General features: G+C 38.8%; 1 protein-coding gene across 1 annotated transcript in view; it reads right to left on the reverse strand.

The window, feature by feature from the left end:
• LINGO2 (leucine rich repeat and Ig domain containing 2) overlaps positions 1–18,383 on the reverse strand; it is a gene marked incomplete at its 3' end in the record, with an annotated part of 164,461 nt that extends 146,078 nt beyond the window's left edge. The window contains exon 1 of the mRNA XM_084278844.1: positions 18,294–18,383. Coding sequence (XP_084134970.1) covers positions 18,294–18,335 — 42 coding nt within the window. The 5' untranslated portion in view covers positions 18,336–18,383. The remainder of the gene's footprint in view (positions 1–18,293) is intronic.
• Positions 18,384–20,673: the final 2,290 nt, after the last annotated feature.

Genomic DNA, 20,673 nt, shown 5'->3' on the forward strand with positions numbered 1-20,673 from the left:
TTCCCAGTTCAGACATCTGGTTGTGTACAGGTGCCGTATCACTGCTGATCTCAGGTAAATTAATGATGAACTCATGGAAGAAGTCTTTCAATCTGGGAGTGACAGGTCTTAGCTTTATTAACATCAGGGATGTTAATTAAGGTTCTCAGTCTCAAAGTTGCAGCCCCAGAGCATATTTAATAATAAATGATACAATAGTCAGGCTAGCAAGCCAGAAAAGAGACTGGATGGAAATCATAAGTGAACATGATTTACCCTAACATTACAAAGCAGAATGCCATTTTTTTCTCAGGTTACTCCCAAGACTAAACATGCATTCCTGAGATACAGGTGACATAGCAGAGATAGGCCCTTTAGACATCCCTATCATGGCTCCTAGTCCTTTTCATTTTATGATTATTAACAGAGGTATTCTTAGCAGATCCTTAAGCCAATATTAACTTCCTGAGATGAGTTCCATTCCAGAGATTTGTTCTCAAAAGTACTATTCAAGTTGCTAGCAAGAACTTTCAAAAGATAAGGTTTGCTTGAGGGAAGAAAATGAGCATTTCTTGTTCCCATCTCTGGTTGCATTGTGCTACTGTATCAGAGACTTCTGAACATCTTGCTGATGAAATCAATAGGAATCCTTTATATTCTCTTAAAAAGGACAGAAAATCTGAATTCATACCCTTTCCTTCTCTCACTTGTCAGCCACTCAAAATACAGTGACACTTAAAACTGCTGATACTACTTAAAGTTTTGATTCAAGAAAAGACATCCAGCCTTCAGTCTCCTTGCATTTGACAGAGACCAAAGTAGAGAGGAACTTAGAGACATAAAAAGACTAGAAAAAGAGTGATGAGTCACTAAAAAATACTGTTTAATCTGATTTCTGGCTCCTCATACATCTCAGTCAACCAGAAATCATTCAGCAGTTCACAAGATTAAGGAGAAATTAGTTGGAGTTTTCTATTTTTCTATCAAAAGAGATCAAAAATCCATTCTGGAATAAGGCAGTAAATATTTTTAAAATTAATATATAAATTAGTTTTCTAGTCTTAAGTGTTTTTATTGTTCTAAATACTATATTGTGGCACATGTGCTTGAATGCTATTAGACAAGAAGTTTAAATCCATATTCTAATAGGGTGAAAGGTTGGTTTCTTGTTTTCATCCTGCTACTTTTTTTTTTAAACAGTAACTCATGTCTAACAGCAAAGAAAATCTGAAATTCAAGGCAAAAAAACCCAAAATAAGATGGCATCTCCGTAGAGATGTAGATAATTATTATTGAAAAAAAATGCATTAAATAAATGAAGTAAATATGTACTTTAATTTTAGAAGCAAGTGGTGAGAAGTCTTCAAAAGCTTCTGTTTCCGATACCCTGAAAGCATCCCATTAGGTCAGCCCAGTGGTACATCCAAATGCACTGTTCTCTCTCTCTGGGAGTGGTTGTAGGAACAACAAACAAGGACGGATACTATCTGCAACTGTGTTCTCATACCATCCATAACCAGTGGTTTAGCATCTCCCAGCCTACTTCACTTCAGCTTTTTAAACATATCTTAAGAGAAATGTGGCTTAATTCTTTCAAAGAATATTTCAGTAATTTCTGGTGTTGCAAAGAGACTTTAACTATTTTCTTGAGGGGTTGTTTTGTTCTTACTTTGTGTTAATTATTTTTCACTGTCATTTTTTGGTATATCACATAAACAAAAAAACCTACAAAAACAATATGATGTTATGTTTTATATTATGTTTATATTAATTTAACAAGCTAGGAAAAATATGAAATTCTGCTACGTGATCTTACGAGGCAAACAGCTGAGACTGACTTGTCTGTAGTTCCCTGGGTCTTCCTTTTTCCCCCTTTTAAAAATGGGGGTTATATTTCCCCTTTTCCAGTCAGTGGGCACTTCACCAGACTGCCAGGACCTTTCAAATATGATGCAGAGTGGCTTGGCCACTTTATCTGCCAGTTCCTTCAGGACACATGGATGCACCTCATCAGGTCCCACATTCCTGAGGTGTTCTCAAACCTGATCTTCTCCTACAGTGGGAGCTTATTTACAAGGAAAGAGGCTTGCTAATGCTTTCTACACTTCTGGAATACCAGTCCCCAAAACAGCGATAAACAAGCTGCAGTAACTTGTTGAAACATTTTCGGAAGTATTAACTCCCTCTTTGGAAGAGATTCAGGTGGCTTAAAGACGGTATTGTTCCTTAGACCTCACAGCAGAAAAAAGCTGGCAAATGGACTGACCAAACCTGGGCCTCACTGATCACACCTCTCTGTTTTGTACAAAACAGCTCCTGTAAGCACATGAGAAAGCACAGGCAGGCCAAAGATCTTTTCAGAAGTGAGAATTTGAAGGCATAGATGGCTTTATTGCCAGGTAATGACATATGGAGCATTTTACCTCTAGATAACGGCATGAAATTGCCTGAGGTCAGCAATGACTGAAAATTGTGACAATTAGATGGCTGCTTTGTGGCCTATAGGAAATGAATTGGTGGCCTCATTCCAGTTCTCTATCATAAAACAATTACAGCTAATGCTGATTGACATCTTTGATTGCAACCGTGGCTGAGAGGCCAAGGCTGAATGAGCCTTGAAAATAAACTGCCCTTCAACCCAGAAAAGTCAATCCTCCAAGTCAGAGGTGAGGCACATGTTAGGCTGAGAAAAATGCACCTCTTTTTGCTCGCTATACAGATACTTTGTCTCTCCTACTAAATTGAAGTGCCTTCACTACCTCCGCTTAAAATTAAATAGAAAATGCAAGTCCTCTGTGAAGGTCTGGGCAAGATTTATTACATATCACTCTTTACTGATTGCATTCCAGAAGCATGTGAGAATTCAGTGAGGTCCTGTTGTGCTAAGTGCTGTGCAGACACTGGGCCTGACAGTCCACTCTCCGAATTGCTTGCAATCAAAACTAACGGGGCAGATGTGGGAGGCAAGAAACACCATTACCAGTCTTTGACAGACAGGGTATGTAGCTCAGTGGGACAATGCAATAAATCTAAGATCACACAGGTAGTGTGTGGCAGCGAAAGAAGACAAAACAGAGGATTAGGTCATGGCTGTAAAAGTGAGTTAAAGTCAAATAATTCTGGGTCATACAGGTATTTCTTACAAATTTTGCTTGTGGTGCCACAGAAGCAGAACTGCATGAGTGTCCATGTTTTTGACGCCATCCTACCATTAGTGATGTGCTATGGAAATGATACTGGTTTTCAGACTAAAGTTAGATGTAAGAAAAAAATTAAAATCCTGCCCATCTGTGAATGGATATATCTTATACCAGACACACTCAGATCAGAAGATTTTACTTAGTAGATATTTTTAAATCCAGTTGTGGTGGGTTGACCTTGGCTGGACATCAGGTGTCCACCAAGCTGCTCTGACAAGTTAAAGGCAGTTTAATTAAGGAAAATGAAAAAGATCAAAGAAACCTAGAGTAAAGTATGCTAATGCTCAGATGAAGCCTAAGCAACATGAAGTTACTTAAATTACCTCGCTTTTCCTCTTAAGACAATAAGTACCATTTGGGAAGTTGAAGCCAATGTATTCCTTCATCCCTTGTCCCAATGTAGAAATGGGCATGACTTTTTTCTTCACAAGTCACTCTGTTGAAAAACTTACGGGCTTGAACTCTCTCTTGCTGGGATACATTCACATCATTACAAAAACAATTGTTTTGCACAACTGAGAGGTGACCATTTATTAGCTGACATGCAAAAAACTGGTGTCCTGGTTTTGGTCAGGATGAAGTTAATTTCATTTGTAACAGCAGATGAATGCTGTGTTTGAGAGTAAAATGGGAGTAGTGCTGATAACACCCTGATGTTTCTAGTTGCTGTCAGACAGTCAAGGACTTTCTCAGCTCTTCATGAGAAAGGAGGGGCAAAGCCCGGACAGGTGACCAAGCTGACCAAAGAGAGTATTCCACGCCAGTTACGTCCTGCCCAGGATATCGGGGGGCTGACGGGAGGAAGAACAGGGGCAGCTCCGGGACGCGCGGTTCTTGGGGGACGGTCGGGTTCTGGGACAGCTCTGGGTGGCACGGCCTGAGTTGTGTGGTTTGGTGAGAAACTGCATTGTGTATCAACAGCTTCATATATTTTTGCCTTGAAGTCCTGTTAGTGTTGTTACATTGTATCTTTCTGTTATCTTAGTAAACTATCCTTATCCCAACTCACGGGCCTCTTAATTTCTTGATTTTGGGGTTGTTTGCCCCTTCGTCTTACTTTTTCCCTTCCCTTCCCTTACTTCTCACCCCCCCACCCCCTTCCCTTTAACCTGCTCTTTTCCTTTAAGGAGCAGGCAGCTGCGTGGATCTTGACCCTCAGCCGGGGTGAAACCACGACAACTGGGCATGTAAAAACTTAGCCCATTTCAGTTGCAAAGTGTAACAGATTAGTTTAAATCATCTTCATAATTTACATAATATATAATCTCAGAAAAGATATTGTTATATAATTAAATACAAAATAAATTGACACTGCCCTATAAATCTTGCCAGACTAATAGGATGATATATAACCAGGGATACCTATTTTTGGTATTGTTACAAGGAAATAATGAAATCATTCTAACCCCTTTCTTACTGTGATTTCTGCTGCCACTCCCCATAGCATTTGAACAGGGGGGTCAAGTCCAGGGTCCCTATTCTGTGATTCTTTCTACAACTTAAGGGCTAGCTGGAAGGACCTTCAATAGTTTTGATGATTGATCCCTGATGAAAATGAGAAATAGGAAAACCAGCTAGTTTTTACACAAATTCAAATAGATTAACAGTAGTTATTAGTGCATCATACGAACACCAAAGCACAGAGAACAAACATTTAAGTTACTAATTTAAAATGCCATTCAAATAAAATTCCAAGACAAAAATCTCCAGGCTTAGAAATCATCCTTAGAGTCTTGATAAAAGATGGCATAGAAGCAGGAACATCTCAGGCTTGACATTAAAAAATATCACAAATTTTAGAACATAATGAACAAATCTCAATATGCAAAAAATATATTCTTACAGACTAAGGGCCAAACACCTACAAACCTGTATGAGTCTTATAGACTATTAACATAGGATATTCCTAATTCTTTGGAAAATTGATAACGAAGTAATCCTAACTCCAGCATTTCTCTTTGCTCTGAGTGGATCTTCTTAGAATGGATATTTTTAATAGTTCTTTTCATTTAAGGAACTAGTAGCTTCATTACAGTGTATTACTAAGATACTTAAAAGCTTCTAAACCTATTATCTACAGTTTGAAAAAAAAGTTATCTTACTCTTTTAAAATGTAGGTCAGCTAGGATTCTGCATAAAATTAAATGAATTGCAAGGAATGAAGTTCCTTTAATTTTCCTGTTAAGGTCTCACTTATACCTAGATTATGTGAATCTCTGAAATTGTCAAACTCTAAGTGTTATTAAAAATGAGAGCTTTATAAAAAACAGAAATCCATGTGTAAAATAAATTTAGTAAATCAGGCTTTTTTCCTGTTATGTATACAAAATTGAAGTAATGTTAGATTTTTTTGATGAAAATGTATCATAACAGAGAAATCCTTTACTTCAGTCAATTCTTCATTAAAGAAGGGCATAAAAAGAAATATTTCTCTCACAATTCTACTTTATCTAGGTCAAAACGAAAGCAAGTATAGATGCAGGGCTGATTGTGCAATATACCCACTAACTATTAAGATATACAACATTATTGACTAGAAATATAATTTTCCTTCTCCATGAAGAACTTACTGGGAAAACATTCCAATGCTAACATTACAGCAGTTTATATCTTTGTGTCAGTTAAGAAGTGCAAAAGTTGCATATCAATGAATATAAAATCAAATAAACACCAAAACATTTCTTAAGTATTACTAGGGCTATTTCCTGCATGGCTTTGAAGATGCTGAACAATTGGTGAGGCTTAATATAAGTACCATGATTAGTTTCTCACAAGTTGAAGTAATTTGTATACCTGGTTGCTGATTAGTTACGAAACATGGTTCAAAACCACAAATGGAGTTCTGAGATACAAATCTATCACAGGATGCATCCCACTGGGTGGAACAAGATATGAATTTATCTTATAAATTTTAAAAGTTCAAAAGACTGCATCAGTAGGCTACCCGGAGTTCACTGCAAAAGTTGTAATCCATTGCTAGCCTTGACATTTTACTTTTTTTTGTTGCTGAACTCTTATGAATAAGCTTTGTATTTGATAAACTAGTCCTTTTAATTGAAAGAAAGGATGTCATACAATATGTTCTTGTGTTTCATACACTCCTGGTAAGCTGAAATCATAAAATACAATACTGGTAAGATTTCAGAAATCTTGAAAGACAATGTTTCTTCTCCCTAGGCTTTATTATTCAAGCTTGATAATCTTGACCCAGCCTTACACGGAATGTGTCATGAGATAATATATCCTGGGTAAGGCATACCTAATAAACAAAACGTAGGTATATATAGCATGCACGTTATTGTGACAAAAATGACACATAGAACAGCAACAGATCATATGTTTTGGTTTCTTTTACTGATTTAGATGAATATTGGTAATAAATTCACCAAAAAATCTCTAGTTCTGACATCAAAAAGAAAATCTTCCAGATACTTGTTTTGGGACTTCACAAAATTCTATTTCCAGACATTGGTGCATAGAAAAAGTCTGTGACCTGCATATCTTTGAATGGTTCTCTTACTCATACACCAGGTTCTGACAGCTTTTTAGACCAAAGGAAGCTTCTGTATGATCTTCTGCTTTGTATGAACAGCATACAAACTTGGAAGTTTAGACTAAACTAAACAGATAAATACCTACAAGAAACATCGTAAGTTAATTTTCAGGGAAACTCTTGTATAACAATACCATTGATGTTCACACATTCTAATCTAAGGCACTGTGGGGAGAGAATCTCCTTTGATTTTTTAAAGTTGTAAGCTTAGTTAGGTGTATACTATTAGTTTAAAAAGTAACACAGTGACAATTTGTGTAAATTCCTAGTTGAGGGATCCATAAACAATGTATTTGCATATGCAAATAGTCAAGTAGTTTTTGACTAAGTCACATGCATGGATAAATACCTGGTTGTGCACAAAGGCTGTTTGTAGGCATATTAAGTGCACGAAATAATGAGTGCAATTGTTCACATTCAACTTTGAAAATATTTTTAAAACTGGCAACAATTATAATCTCGATTTCCACCCAAACCTGAATAGTTTTAGCAGTGTAATCTGCATATGAGTTCAGCAACTTGTAGCTGGTGTATGCTCCAGAACTTCTTACTGAAATTTTCTCAGGTGTTCATAATTAATTAAAATCTTGCCACCTGTACTGTTTTCTGCTTTTGCCCTTAAGCTTTCAATCTTTAAGGACAGTTAAGGTCTGTCTTACATTATAACCCAGTAACGTTTACATTTGGTTTAAGTGGCAAGATTTTTGTAGCTGGGGGGATTGCCGGGGTAGCCTCTGTGAGGGGAGAGGCTCAGGCTGTCTGTGCTGGACACTGCCAGTTCCAGGAGACTGCAGATACCCATCCCGTTGTGAAAGCTGAACCGATCAGCCATGCTGCTGGTGATTTCTCTGCAATAACATATTTAAGAAAGGGTAAAAAAACACCTGCACAACAGCCATGAGAGAGAGGAGTGAGAAAATGTGACAGAAAAAGCCCTGCACACACAAAGGTCAGTGAAGGAGGAATGGAGGGGGCACTCCGGGCCACAGAGATTCCCCTGCAGCCTGTGGAGAAGACCACAGTGAAGCAGACTGTGACACTGCAGCCCATGGAAGATGATAGGGAGTAGAGATTCCACCTGTAGCCCATGGAGGACCCTATGACAGATCAGGCAGATGCCCAAAGGAGGCTATGACCCCATGGAAAACCTCTGCTGGAGCAGGATCCTGGCAGGACCTGTGGCCCTGTGGAGTGAAGAGCCCAGATCGGAGCAGGTTTGTTGACAGGACTGGTGACCCCATGGGTGACCCATGCTGGAATAGTCTGGTGCTGTGGAGAGGATGCATGCTGGAGCAGTTCTTAAAGAATTCCTGTGGGGAGGTTCCCATGTTGGAACAGGGAGCAGTGTAAAGAGGAAGGCAGAGCAGAAATAGGGTGGTATGGACTGACCACAACCCCCATTCCTCATCAGGCTGCACTGCTCAGATGGGGAAGAGGTAAAGGGGATGGGAATGGAGGAGTGAAGGGGATGAAGGGATGGTTGTTTTAATTTTGTGTTTGTTTCTCATAATTCTATTCCATTTTTAATTTGCAATAAATTAAACTAACATTTCGCAAATTGAATTTGTTATGCCCATGACTGCAATCACTAAGTGTGGTGGTTTAGCGCTGGCTGGAGGCCAGATGCTCGCTAAAGTCAGTCTATCACTCCCCTTTTCATCTGGACAGGGAAGAAAACATATATTGAGAGGCTTAGGAGTCAAGATAAGGACAGGGAGAGATCATTCTGCAATCAGTGGCGCGGAGAAAACAGACTCAACGTGGAATAAAGGAAAGAAACTCTCTAATTTACTACAGTACACTGCACACCCAGTGACAGCAGATTTGGATAATGAGAAGTGTGACCAGATCTTAAAGCCCCACCCCTCCCTTCTTAGCAGACTTCACTTTAGTCATGATTTTGCTCCCTTCTTTCCCCCATTGTGGCATGGAGAGGGGAAGGGACTGGGAGAACAGGGGTTTTGGTGGGCTCTTCACAAGATGTTCTCCTCCTTAGCTGGGGGGAGGGAGATGTCATTCCTCACACCCTTCCCCTGCTGCACCATGGGGTCCCACCCACAGCAGACAGTCCTTTGTGAACTTCTCCAACATGAGTCCTTTCCCACAGGGCTTCAGCTCCACACCAGTTGCCCCAGTGTGGGTCACTGCTATGTGGTGCAGTCACAAATCACAGAATGTCTCTCAGTCTCTCAGGCCCAGACTGCTCCAGCCTGGTCCTCCATGGAGTCACAAGCCTCCACGAATCTCTCTCTCTCTTATCTCTGTGTCTCTGTCTCTCACCACGGGCTGCAAGTGATGGCAGGGGCTTGCTCCAGTGTGGGTCACAGCATCTCCTGTATGTCTCCACCTGCTACAGCGTGGGACCTCTCCACGGGCTGCAAGTGGGGTCTTGGCCTTTTCCATGGGCTGCAGGAGGGACACCTGCTCCACTATGGGGTTCTCCACGGGCTGCAGGAACATCTTTTTCTCCAGTACCTCGGGCACCTCCTCCCCTCCCTTCACTGACCTTTCCCACTCCTTTCTCTGGGGGCAAAGAGCATCTGTTCTGTCAGGCCTGCAGAGAGCTTGTAGCTGCTTCTTGCAGAAGCCTTCCCTCCAGCCCCCCTGCTTCACCAGAACTCAGACATGTAAAACTATAATACTAAGTAATCCCCCTGTCTTTCTCTCAGCCTTTGATTTTTTTCATCTTAAGTTTCTCTCCCTGTCCTTTTGAGGGTAGGGACTGGGAGAGTGCCTGGGTGGGCATCTGTCATCTAGCCAACATCAACCCACAGAATCACTGTAGTTTAGCTCTGGAGCATCTCCAGATGTGTTTCTTCCCATTGGACAGTAGAACTAAGAGAATCAGAAAGCAGGAAAAATTCAAAAATACAAAGAGAAAACCAACACCCTCATGTACTTTTCTAGAGGAAAGCTACAACAGGAAAATAACAGTAGGATTAATGTTCTAATTTCATAGAATCAGTTACAATGAATCATTACTTCATCTCCCACCTGCAAACAAGGTTATTACTGTGATAGAGTTGCAACACAAAAAAGATGACTGAGAGAGTCTAAAGTTCACAACGTAAGTGTTCATAAATGTATCTTCACAAAGTCTGTTGCCTGAATTTCTAATGTTGTCAGGCATACATTTGATTACATTTTTGTGCAAACTAGAAAAATGCCCATATAAATATATAAACTATACATATGCCATATAAAATATATCTAGTTCCAGTTATGCTTTAATGTAAAGTTCTACAGTAACAGAGGAGGAGACAATGAAGAAAGGTGCAATTTTTAACCTTCTTCTTACTGACCCAGAAGGACTGGTGGGAAATGTGAAGTTCAAGGGCAGCCTTGGCTGCAGATGCCATGAAAGGGTCGAGTTCAAGATCCTCAGAACAGCGAGTAGGATGCACAGCAAGCTCACTACCCTGGATGTCAGGAGAGCAGCGCTTGGAGGAATACCGTGGGACAAAGTTACAGGGCTAAGATAGCTGGTTAGTATTCAAGGATCACCTCCTCCAAGCTCAGGAGTGATGCATCCCAACAAAGAGGAAGTCAGGCAATAACACCTGGAGGCTTGCATGGATGAGTGAGGAGCACTTAGACCAATTCAAACAAAAAGGGAAGCCTACAGAGGCTGGAAGCAATGACAGGTAGTCTGGGATGAAGTTGTCCAAGCAGCTAAAGATCAGGTTATGAAAGCTAAAGCCCTGATAAAATCAAATGTGGCCAGAGACAAGGGCAAGAAGAAAAAAAAAAAAAAATTCTACAAGTATGTTAGTCATAAAAGAAAGACTAAGGGAAACATGAGCCATCTCCAGAAGGAAACAAAAGACCTGGTTACCCAGGATATGCATAAGATTGAGGTATTCAATGATTTTTCTGCCTCTGTCTTCCCCAGCAATTCCTCTAGCAACTCCACCCAAGTCACAGAAGGCAAAGGCAGGGACTGGGAAAATTAAGAATCACTCAGTGTAGGAGAAAATCAGGTTTGAGAATATTTAAGGAATCTGAAGGTGTAAAAGTCCAGGCTTGTGCAGGCATGTGCCACTGTCCCACATGACATCCTTCTCTAATTGGAGAGATATGGATGAGATGGATGGAGCACTTGGTGGATAAGGAATTTGTTGGATGGTTGTGGGCTCAATGCCCTAGTGGAGATCAGTGATGAATGGCATTCCTCAGATATTGGTATTGGGATAGGCACTATTTAACATCTTTGTTGGCAATGTGGACAGTGGGATTGAGTGCACCCTCAGCAAACTGATAGTGCAGTCCACATAATGACATCCAGAGCAACCTTGACAAGCTTGAGAGGTGGGCCCATGTGAATCTCATGACATTCAGCGAGGCCAAGTGCAAGGTCCTGTACATGGGTTGGGGCAATCCCAAGCACAGCTGCAGAGAATGGATTGAGAGCAGTCCTGAGGAGAAGGACTTGTGGGTGTTGGTTGATGTTCAACATGAGCAAGCAATGTGCACTTGCAGCCCAGAAAGCCAACTATATCCTGGGATGCATTAAAACCAGTGTGACCAGCAGGTTGAGAAAGGGGATTTTCCCCCTCTACTCCACCCTCATGAGGCACCACATGGAATGCTGTATCTGGCTCTGAGGTCCCCAGTATAATAAAGACCTGGAGCTGATGAAGCAAGTCCAGAGGAGACCACAAAGATGATCAGAGGGCTAGAGCACTTCTACTATGAAGACAGGCTGAGAGATGTCAAAGCTCCAGAGAGATCTTATTGCAGCCTTCCAGTACCTGAAGGGGGCCTACAGGAAAGATGAGGAAGGACTGTCTATCAGGGACTGTAGTGATAAGACAAAGAGTAATAGGCTTCAGATTAGAAGTTAATTTTTCACTTTGAGGGTGGTGAGACCCTGGCACAGGTTGCCCAAAGAAGCTGTGGCTGCCCCCTTCCTGACAGTGTTCAAGGTCAGGTTGGATGAGGCTTTGGGCAACCTGATCTAGTAGAAGGTGTCCCTGCCCATGGAAGTGGGGTTGGAACTTAAAGCTTTGATATCATCATTCACAATTAAGAAGGATGCATAATAATGTTCTTAACATACATATTTTCCTGAATTCATAGGCTTTAACCAAATAATTTGAACTGTACTGTTGCATTATTGCATTATTTTTGCTTTTTTACAGAAAGATATTTTCACTCAAAAAAACTCCTGAACACAGAAATCACTACAATGTACATGAAAGTTCAGTTGTCAAGCTACAGACATTGCAAAGGACATTTTAAAGGACGTTTTCTTGTAGGACCATATATTAGTTTTCCCCTCCACCTCCTGCCTTTTTTGGAGGAAAAAAGGATGGTTATTATTTGACTTAGTTGGAAAGCTTATCTGAAGCTGCTAAAATGTATAATTTCCAATGTTCATTTAGAGACTTCTTAAAATACATACTATTTATTTGACAGACCATGAGATATTATGCACATCTTGTTTAGAAGCATTATATCTTGATGTACACGGACTGCTAAATATGTTTTCTTTTCCAATCTGTGGAGAACTGTCCCTAACTGGAGTGGCATCGTCAAACTTCATCACACTAAGATAGTCTCTTGTTCATTCTCATCTCATCAAAGGGTGAAGCTTTCGCTGTCTCAGATGTGTGCAACATGTGTGTTTCTTTACAATGTCACAACAGATCAGCCAATAAAAGAGGAAAAGCAAATTCTCATAAACCCCAAACTATAAAATCATGGAACTGTAAAGACAGAAAGTTCAAAGTGCCATTTGTCAATTTGATTACAACCTGAACCCTTGTTATGGACAGAAATGTCCTTGAAAAAGAGTGGATTTTTTTAAAGGTGCCTATGATAGGGTTGAAATCTCACCAAATTAGAATACTCTGAGAGAAAGAAGAAATAAGAAGAGACCTTTATATAAATCTATAGGAATCTACACACATTGCATGGCAAAAGGTTGAGAACTAGAAGGAATTACTCAAATAGTTTGGCACTTCTCTTAACACAGGCATCTGTGGTTTTTGGTTTTTAGGGTTTTTTTCCCTTTTCTTTGGTATTTATCTATTGCCATAAAGTGATGAACATAAGGGTTTACAGACTTCAAGAATACTTGAAAAATATGAAAAGGAGGTTTAGATTCAGGGCCTTGATTGCTAACCTGTTCAAGACTGGATATTTTCTTCTTTTCAGCTGCAACTTGGTTTGTGACAGGCAGGATATTACTAAAGAAGTCCCAGAGTTACATGACTTTAGCTCCTGTTATCAGCAACAGGATACTTGTGTTGACATATTCAGGGTCTCCCTAAGCCTTTCTCCATATATGTCACAACTTTTGTACAGCTTTTTGTACAATCCTCTATAATGAAACAATTTCTGTAACTTTCCCTAGGAGCTCATTTATTTTCATTAGTGAGTGTGTTGGTGTTAGGTGCATTTGGCTTCCTTTCTTTGCCTGCTGATTTTGCTAGAGAATTGAAATTTAATGATTGATAAGGTGATAAAATGACAAACAGAAAGGATAAAACTTGAGAGATAAAAGCTGAGTAAGAGAATAAAGTTTGGAAAAAGTGACTGTGTTTTTAATTGAAACATAAATTTCAGAAACAGGATTATGAGATTTCATTTCAATAAATGCATATGGGGGTGAATTTTAAGAGGCACAAGTGCTAGGTATTGACTCGTACTGGGCTGATATGGCCCACTGTGCAAAGCTCTACTTAAGTAATCTAATGGCAGTAAAGTCTCAGTGGGTTGACACTCTATAGTGCAAAGCAAAGGAGTGTGGAATATGCACCCAGTTCTGTTATGCACCATTCTGGTTCAAGTAAGCACCACTTTATCCACCCCTTTTCATACAGGTTATGCTGATCAAGCTGTATGAAATTTATGTTTGTCTGTCCATCAGCTGGGTGGGTCTCCCAACAGAGCAGATAAGAGAAGGTCTGAGCTGTCTCTATAGTTCTTGGGAAAGCTGGACAAGGGCAACCCCACTTAATCTGCCTACTTTACACATTCAATGCCCACACTGCATGACAGTCGGTGGCAACTAGTGTGAGGAGATAATGTTCACGGTCAGAGACGACTCCTGACTTTCTTGTCCACATTTGTGGGGAGATGGGGACAGCTTCTTACTTGGTCAAAACTTTCCTCAGATTGTGGAGTCCTCCCTTAACCTGCCATTAATGACTTAATGGCAGTTTTCCATTTCTGTTACTCCTACTCCTCCTCCTGCCCCTTTTCACACCCTTCCATGTCAGCATTCTCACATATTCCCAGTTGGCAGGGATGCCATGGAGGACACTTTGCATGATCCATTTGCTCACATCATAAGCTGTAAGAAGCATAAAATTCTGTTAAAGGACCACTGAAACTGGGAAGAGGAGAAGAAGAAATCATCCTCCATTTTCCAGCAAGCCAGTATGATAACTAAAAGGATCAGTAAAGTATGAGTCCCATTCCCACCGTGTTTAGACAGGAAAAGCCACAGTTTCTTTTTCTCAGAGGTACATTGAAGAGTCTAAACCAGATTTAACTATTTAACCATATTATCCCTATCAGAATAATAAAAAAAAACCCTTTAGTAAAATGATCTCAAATGGAAAAGGAAAAAAAATACAGAAATAAGTTTTCTTTCAGAAAATGTACAGAAAATGTATATAGCTAAGGACTCAAAAATCTAAAGATGTGGCTTATAGTGCCTCAAATTCATGAGATTAACAATATAATGAGAATTAAAATGAAAGAGAATTCATTAGTTACTTTCTGACTCTTAAGGCTCAATTCTTTAAATACTTTTTTCTTCCACTGCAGAATACCTTAGACAAAAATGTACTTTATATTTTCAAGTATTTACATGGTTTAGGAACCGTTTACTCCAAAAAGACACTGGTCTCTTAATGAAATTGAGAAATCACAAGTTAATAGTAGAATCATAAAAAAGGTATTTTAATTTCAAAAGAAGGAAGAAGAGAGGGGAAGAAAGAATCGAAGAGAAACCAAGTTGTAGCAATAACACTGAGTCTGCAGTCTAAATTCAAAATATGCTCATAAAATCATATAAGCAGTCAAATGTTTAATCAGCTCATCCTTAAACTTCTAGTCATGTTGACTTCTTACTTCATATTGCAAGTAGACTACTGTAAACAGCCTCGGACTGACTTGGCGTTATCAGTCTATTGCACATCTGTAATAACCCTGAAGGAAGGACCTGGTATTATTATGAGTCACTTTAAGCCTCCAGATCTAAAACATATATTTGTCTTCAGGCCTCTCTAGAAAGCACAGTGTGGTTAGCTAGTTTGTATATCAGGTTTAGTTTTGTTGTGAAAGGTAACTGTAAAACTTTCATAATATGAACTCATCACCTTTTGGAAGGCTTTTAATTTTTCTTTAGTAGTCATGAAAATATTCTGAATTTTCCATGGATATTAGTATTATATTTAAATTTCTGTTATGCAGAAACTTTAAAAGGTATACACTACTTGTTGAAAACAGAGTAAGATATTCTGAGCTAGATTTGCTGGGATGTTTTTATAACCATATCGTAAAAGCCTAAAAAGAACATTGAAACTTCCTGACAAAGACTTTACCTCCCATACATAAGCAATTACTGCTGTTATACCAAAGTAAAACAACTTTTCTCTGCAAAGAGTCCCCAAAAAGACAGTAAACCTGTAAAAAGCAGTTGCCTTATTTTTACTGTTTGAGGAGTCAAATTAAGCTTCCATTCACTGAAAACAGTCTCTTACAAAAATATGAGAGTTGTGAATTTGGTGGCTCAGGTTGCTGCTGTTCTCACTCTGCTCCCTAAAAAGCACCAGGATACGAAGTGTACAGTACCACTATGCAAAAGTTGAGAGGGAAATAAGATCTTTTGTAGACCATAGAAAAAAAAAAAAAAGTGTTTTGCAAGTACCAACTTTGATTAGCAAACATTTTCTATTGGCTAGAAATGCAATTTAAGACTTTTGCGAAAGGATGCCTCCAACAAACTGCAAAGCTCCCACTTTCCTGTCCACTTATTCATCCAGCTACACAGTGGGAAATATGGTATATTCTTTGATGAAAATGGTGAAAAATTTGAACCCTTACTGAGATGACAATGTAATGATGTTTTAAAGATACTTAGTTTTTACAGTACTGAGTACAAAAGACTTCTACAAATCAGGGACAGCAGAAAGAAATAGCAATACTTTCTGAAAGAAAATAATGGTACATTGCTTTTGCATCTTTTGCATACCACACACTCCTAAAGCTCAGAAGTATAATTAACAGTGTTACAACTGTTGACTTCTTTTTTACACTTGATCCTTCACTTGTGCTACAATTTCTTTTAAAAATTGTCTAAAAAAACCCATAAATCTTGTTCTTATGGAGATAAAGATTAGGAAAGCATAAACAATCCTAATTCAACAATGACTCCAACTCTACGTGAGTATCATCAGAATCAAGTTACCACGAGAAATACAGGCTTGTGAATGGGCTGTAGGTTCCTATAGGAAAGTAATGTGAAACTAGAATCACAATTCATTATAAGATGCCATTTTAAATGTTTCCTTTTTATCACCATACATCAGCATTAAAATTTCCCAGTTCCGTATCTCAAAGCTGAGCTGCAACACTGTACTTTTGATACAGTTAGTCATCTTATTTCAGTCATTGGTCCACTGTTTTTTCCTTTATTTTCTGAATTTTTCAAGGTTAAAAAGCAGAGTCTTTTATGCTGGTAATAAAAATTTACACAAACCTATTCCTTAAGTAACTCGTTTTGAATTCAGTAGACAATTCAGTTGCAGCACCACATAGCAAATAAAATGTACTTTTCCCACCTGTTACAAAAATAATTCCTTACAAGTATCTTTTGAAAGAGGTAGAACACAATGGTAGTGCAGGCATGATAAAGATATACCTGACCTGCATCTATCTGAGTGTAGTCCAAACCCAGAAGTCTTAGAAAATTCATGTAGAGACAGTTTTACTGCACTTACGTCTGTGCTGACTTTTATCAATGAGATCTTGTCTGGAAGCTGTAGGGTACAGCCACCCAGACTTTGCTCAACTGTTTCCTGACCTAAACTGTATATATGTATGGTTCAACTCACATCAGCATAAGCTTGGAATTTGTGCACTGGTATCTACTGGTCACCTAGACATAGTCCAAGACAGTTTTGAACACAGGCCTGGTAAATATCACTCTTTATTGTTTACCAAGTAAAAACAAAAACCAACACCAACCAAACAAAAAAGCACCATGAAAATCTTCACCCTTAATAAGCTGTAAGCATGAGGCTTAGATACCAGAAAATTGGATCTCAATTGTGCAGATTAGTTGCAAAATCACAGGATGGTAGGGGTTGGAGATCATCTAGTCCAACCCCCCTTGCCAGAGCAGTATCACCTAGAGCAGGCTGCACAGGACAGCATCAAGGCGGGTTTTGAATGTCTTCAGAGAAGGAGACTTCACAACTGCCCTGCACAGTCTGTCCCAGTGCTCTGTCACCCTCATAGTAAAGATGTTCCTCATCGTGTTTAGGTGGAATTTCTTGTATTCAACTTTATGCCCATTGCCTCTTGTCCTGTCACTGGGCAGCACTGAAAAAATGACTGACCCCATTCTCCTGGCACCCCCCCGCCCCAAGCATTTATAAATATTGATAAGATTCAAAATTGCTGTACAGTTTCTAAAATTTTGGTTTGAAAAGAGAAAAGCTACAGCAACATGTAGAAAAAAGAAACAAGCCAAGCCTGTTCACCCTCTCCTCCCACTCTTGTGAAACATCCATCAAAATCAGACAAGATAGGCCTGATTTTCTGTTAATCTTATAACACACTGGTATACATTAGACTAATTAGCTTCTACAGATTGCTCTAAGGCATGAGGCAGATTATTTACACACCAAAACAGGTGTCTTAGCTGAATATGAACAGGAATTCTCAGGATCTAATAATAAACCAAAATATTATGCTTAAATAACTTTGAAATAAACATGCATTCAGGACCAAACTTCATACAGGTAACAGTCCTTTAATGTAACAGTGGCCTCTGAATTTGCCTGCTAAGACATTTATTTGCATTTTTTCCATTGCTTTCACACTGGTCTAATGCTGCCAAGTGTAGCAGAGATTCTTCTTGTTAACACAATATAAGGGAACTAAGTCAGTTTCCCTTTGCCAAAAAACATGCTTTCTGCAAAGAAAACATCTTACTGCACAAAATAAAGAGCTTCTTAGAACTGAAATTGCAACGGTCATTTGCATTTGTGCTTGTGGAATACAGATCTTTTTTGGCAGTGGGATAGGACTGTGCAATTGCTCCAGACTAATAAGCTGAAACAAGCATCTGCTTTAACACAATTTGGTACAATGTTCTTTGTGTTTACCTTCTGTTTGGAGAGACATGACTAAAATTTTATTTCAACCTGATCTTTGCCATATAACACATACAGCAGCAAATTTTTGTTTCAAGCCATAACTAGTACTCTGAGATTATAATTAAGAGGGAAACCTGTTAGAAGATAGACGATTTTATAAACACCTTTAATTGAAATAGGCCTGGAAACTGTCAATGAACAAACTGGTTTTGGTAGACTTACCTGTCTAACGCTTTTAAAAGTCCAATACTTCCTCTTTACCATATAAAGCTTTTAGCCACTGGGTGAAGTCAAAATAGAGCACTTGATCATGATAATCCAAACCTGTCATGGACAACAGCATCTCTCATGGCACCACACTCAAAATGCTTGAAACAAACCTGCAAGACACAGACATTTTTATATTTTAATTGAAATATACTCAACCATGTCCTCTGATGAGGAAACACAAACTGAGGAATAGATTAAAAATGAGTGAGTGCAAAGACATAATTATCACCTGTTAAATACCAAGACCAGAAACTGTGAAGATCACATTCCAGCTATGCCTAGTACATGCAGCTCTGTTGTTCTTGCTGAACCACTAAAACACTCAGGATTGATAAACAGTACTTATCTTTTTTTTTTTTAAAAAATGTAGCTTTTCATACATAGACCTGTAAATCTTTATTTCATATAAATCGTAAAAAGAAAGATCATATTCTGAATCAAAAAGAATCATATAGGAGAAAGGACATGGAAAGGATGTGGTAAAATCATAGCTAGTTTTTCCATGAGGGCTTTGCTGAGTACCTTTTCATGCAGCATCTTTAATAGAAAATTCAACCTGCAAAGTGCCTTTTAGCAATTCAAGTGAATAATCCTGTTAAAATCTCTAAACATGCTCTTTTCGGACTTTGAAAAGCAATGCATCCACCTCTTTCACTGCCAGGATGACTAATTTAGGTTAGCAGAATTTATTTATCTTTGAAATCTTCCGGCCAATGCACAGATATCATGGGGAGCATCAGATGGTATCCATAGTATCATGGCCAGTTATCCAGAAGATACACTGATTTGGGCTTTGCTTAAGAGTCTTAACCCATTATTTCAGTCCCTGTCAAAATTCAGAACGAATGAGCAATGCTCCTAAAAACATTAAGAATTCTGGATGTTCCCTAGCTTTCCAACTGTTAGGAATGTCTTGCTCTCAAGTATTGTACAAATTTTCTCAACAGACAGCAGGAAAATGTGTACACAAAGGTGAGTGTTAGTCTATACATCTGTATGCAAGATAAAAATACAATATTCTACCCAAATCCAGAAACACCCTAACTAAAATGCCTGTAGTTTTGTTGTCTGTTTTTTTTTTTTTTTCTAATTTTACAAATTATTCCATTACTGGGTTAATGGCTTCTCAAGAAATCATGTTTGTTACATTGCAACAACTGAGCTAAAACCAGTGGGTCAAAAGAGAACTTCCACAAGTCATTAGCGTTTTTTCTAAAAGTTACCTGAACAGAAGGCATTTTTAAAAAAGATTGCACTTAGCCCAGTTTTACAGTCAGAGTTGAGTGCATCTACGGCAGGATTCATCACTGTGAAAAAGAAGTTTCTAATTGTACAAAAGTTATTGTAACTTCTATGACTTCGAATGGGAGGGCAGCCAGAGTTTGAGGAATGCACCTGACTAAATCATCAGGAACCACAGTTACGGTCTCTCATCATACACCAGGTCAAATAAATGCAGGAAATAGGAAAGGTAAGTGGAATTGACTTTGAAAACCACCAAATAGCTTGCATCAAAACTTTAATGGATTTTTTTTCATATGATCCAGTGCAAGCAGATCACTGTTTGATTGGTGTATGTTTTTCAGTGATCACACGCAGAACTGAATTTTAGTGAGAGAGAGGAAGGAACACACTAATGCATCTTGCAATAAATCTACTATAAAACTCAAAATACATGGGGAATTGTGCTTTTTCTTTGGTTCTGATTTCCATAGTGTCATCTCTGATAGGGCAGCAAGAAAGTTTTCCTTAGAAATACAGCATCATAGTCATGCAAAGGAATCTAAACAAGAAGTAACGCTTTTATGCATATTTTACAGAATGACAATTGAAAACTTAATTTGTTGTTGCAGTAAAATTCTCAGAATATGTCAGACTGCATATGACCAAACTGAGACAACTTTGATCTTTAATACAACTGAGAAAGAGAGAAGGTAATAGGATCAAGGGATAAATCAGCTGGATAAATAGAATTCTATAGAATTTGCTAGTAACATTTGCTAGTAGGGGATCAAGATGAAGTGGAGGCAGAAAATATGGACTTCGCTTTTAAGATTATAACATACACCTTATCTTGACCATTCACTTCTCTGAAGAAAAAGACTCCTTACAACTACTAGTAGTACTACTAGGAGTAGACAAAATTCTGAAAGTTCCCCTGCTGTAGATTTTTTTATTGGATATAGTTAATTTCTTCATATAAGTTGGTAAGGGGCTATGACTTCCATTTCTGCTGGAAGCAGTGCTGATAACACAGAGATGTTTTCTTTCCTGCTAAGCAGGGCTTACACAGAGCCAAGGCCTTTTCTGCTTCTGACACTACCCCACCAGT

Source organism: Gallinula chloropus, assembly GCF_964237585.1.
Source record: "Gallinula chloropus genome assembly, chromosome: Z".
NCBI classification, from domain to species: domain Eukaryota; kingdom Metazoa; phylum Chordata; class Aves; order Gruiformes; family Rallidae; genus Gallinula; species Gallinula chloropus.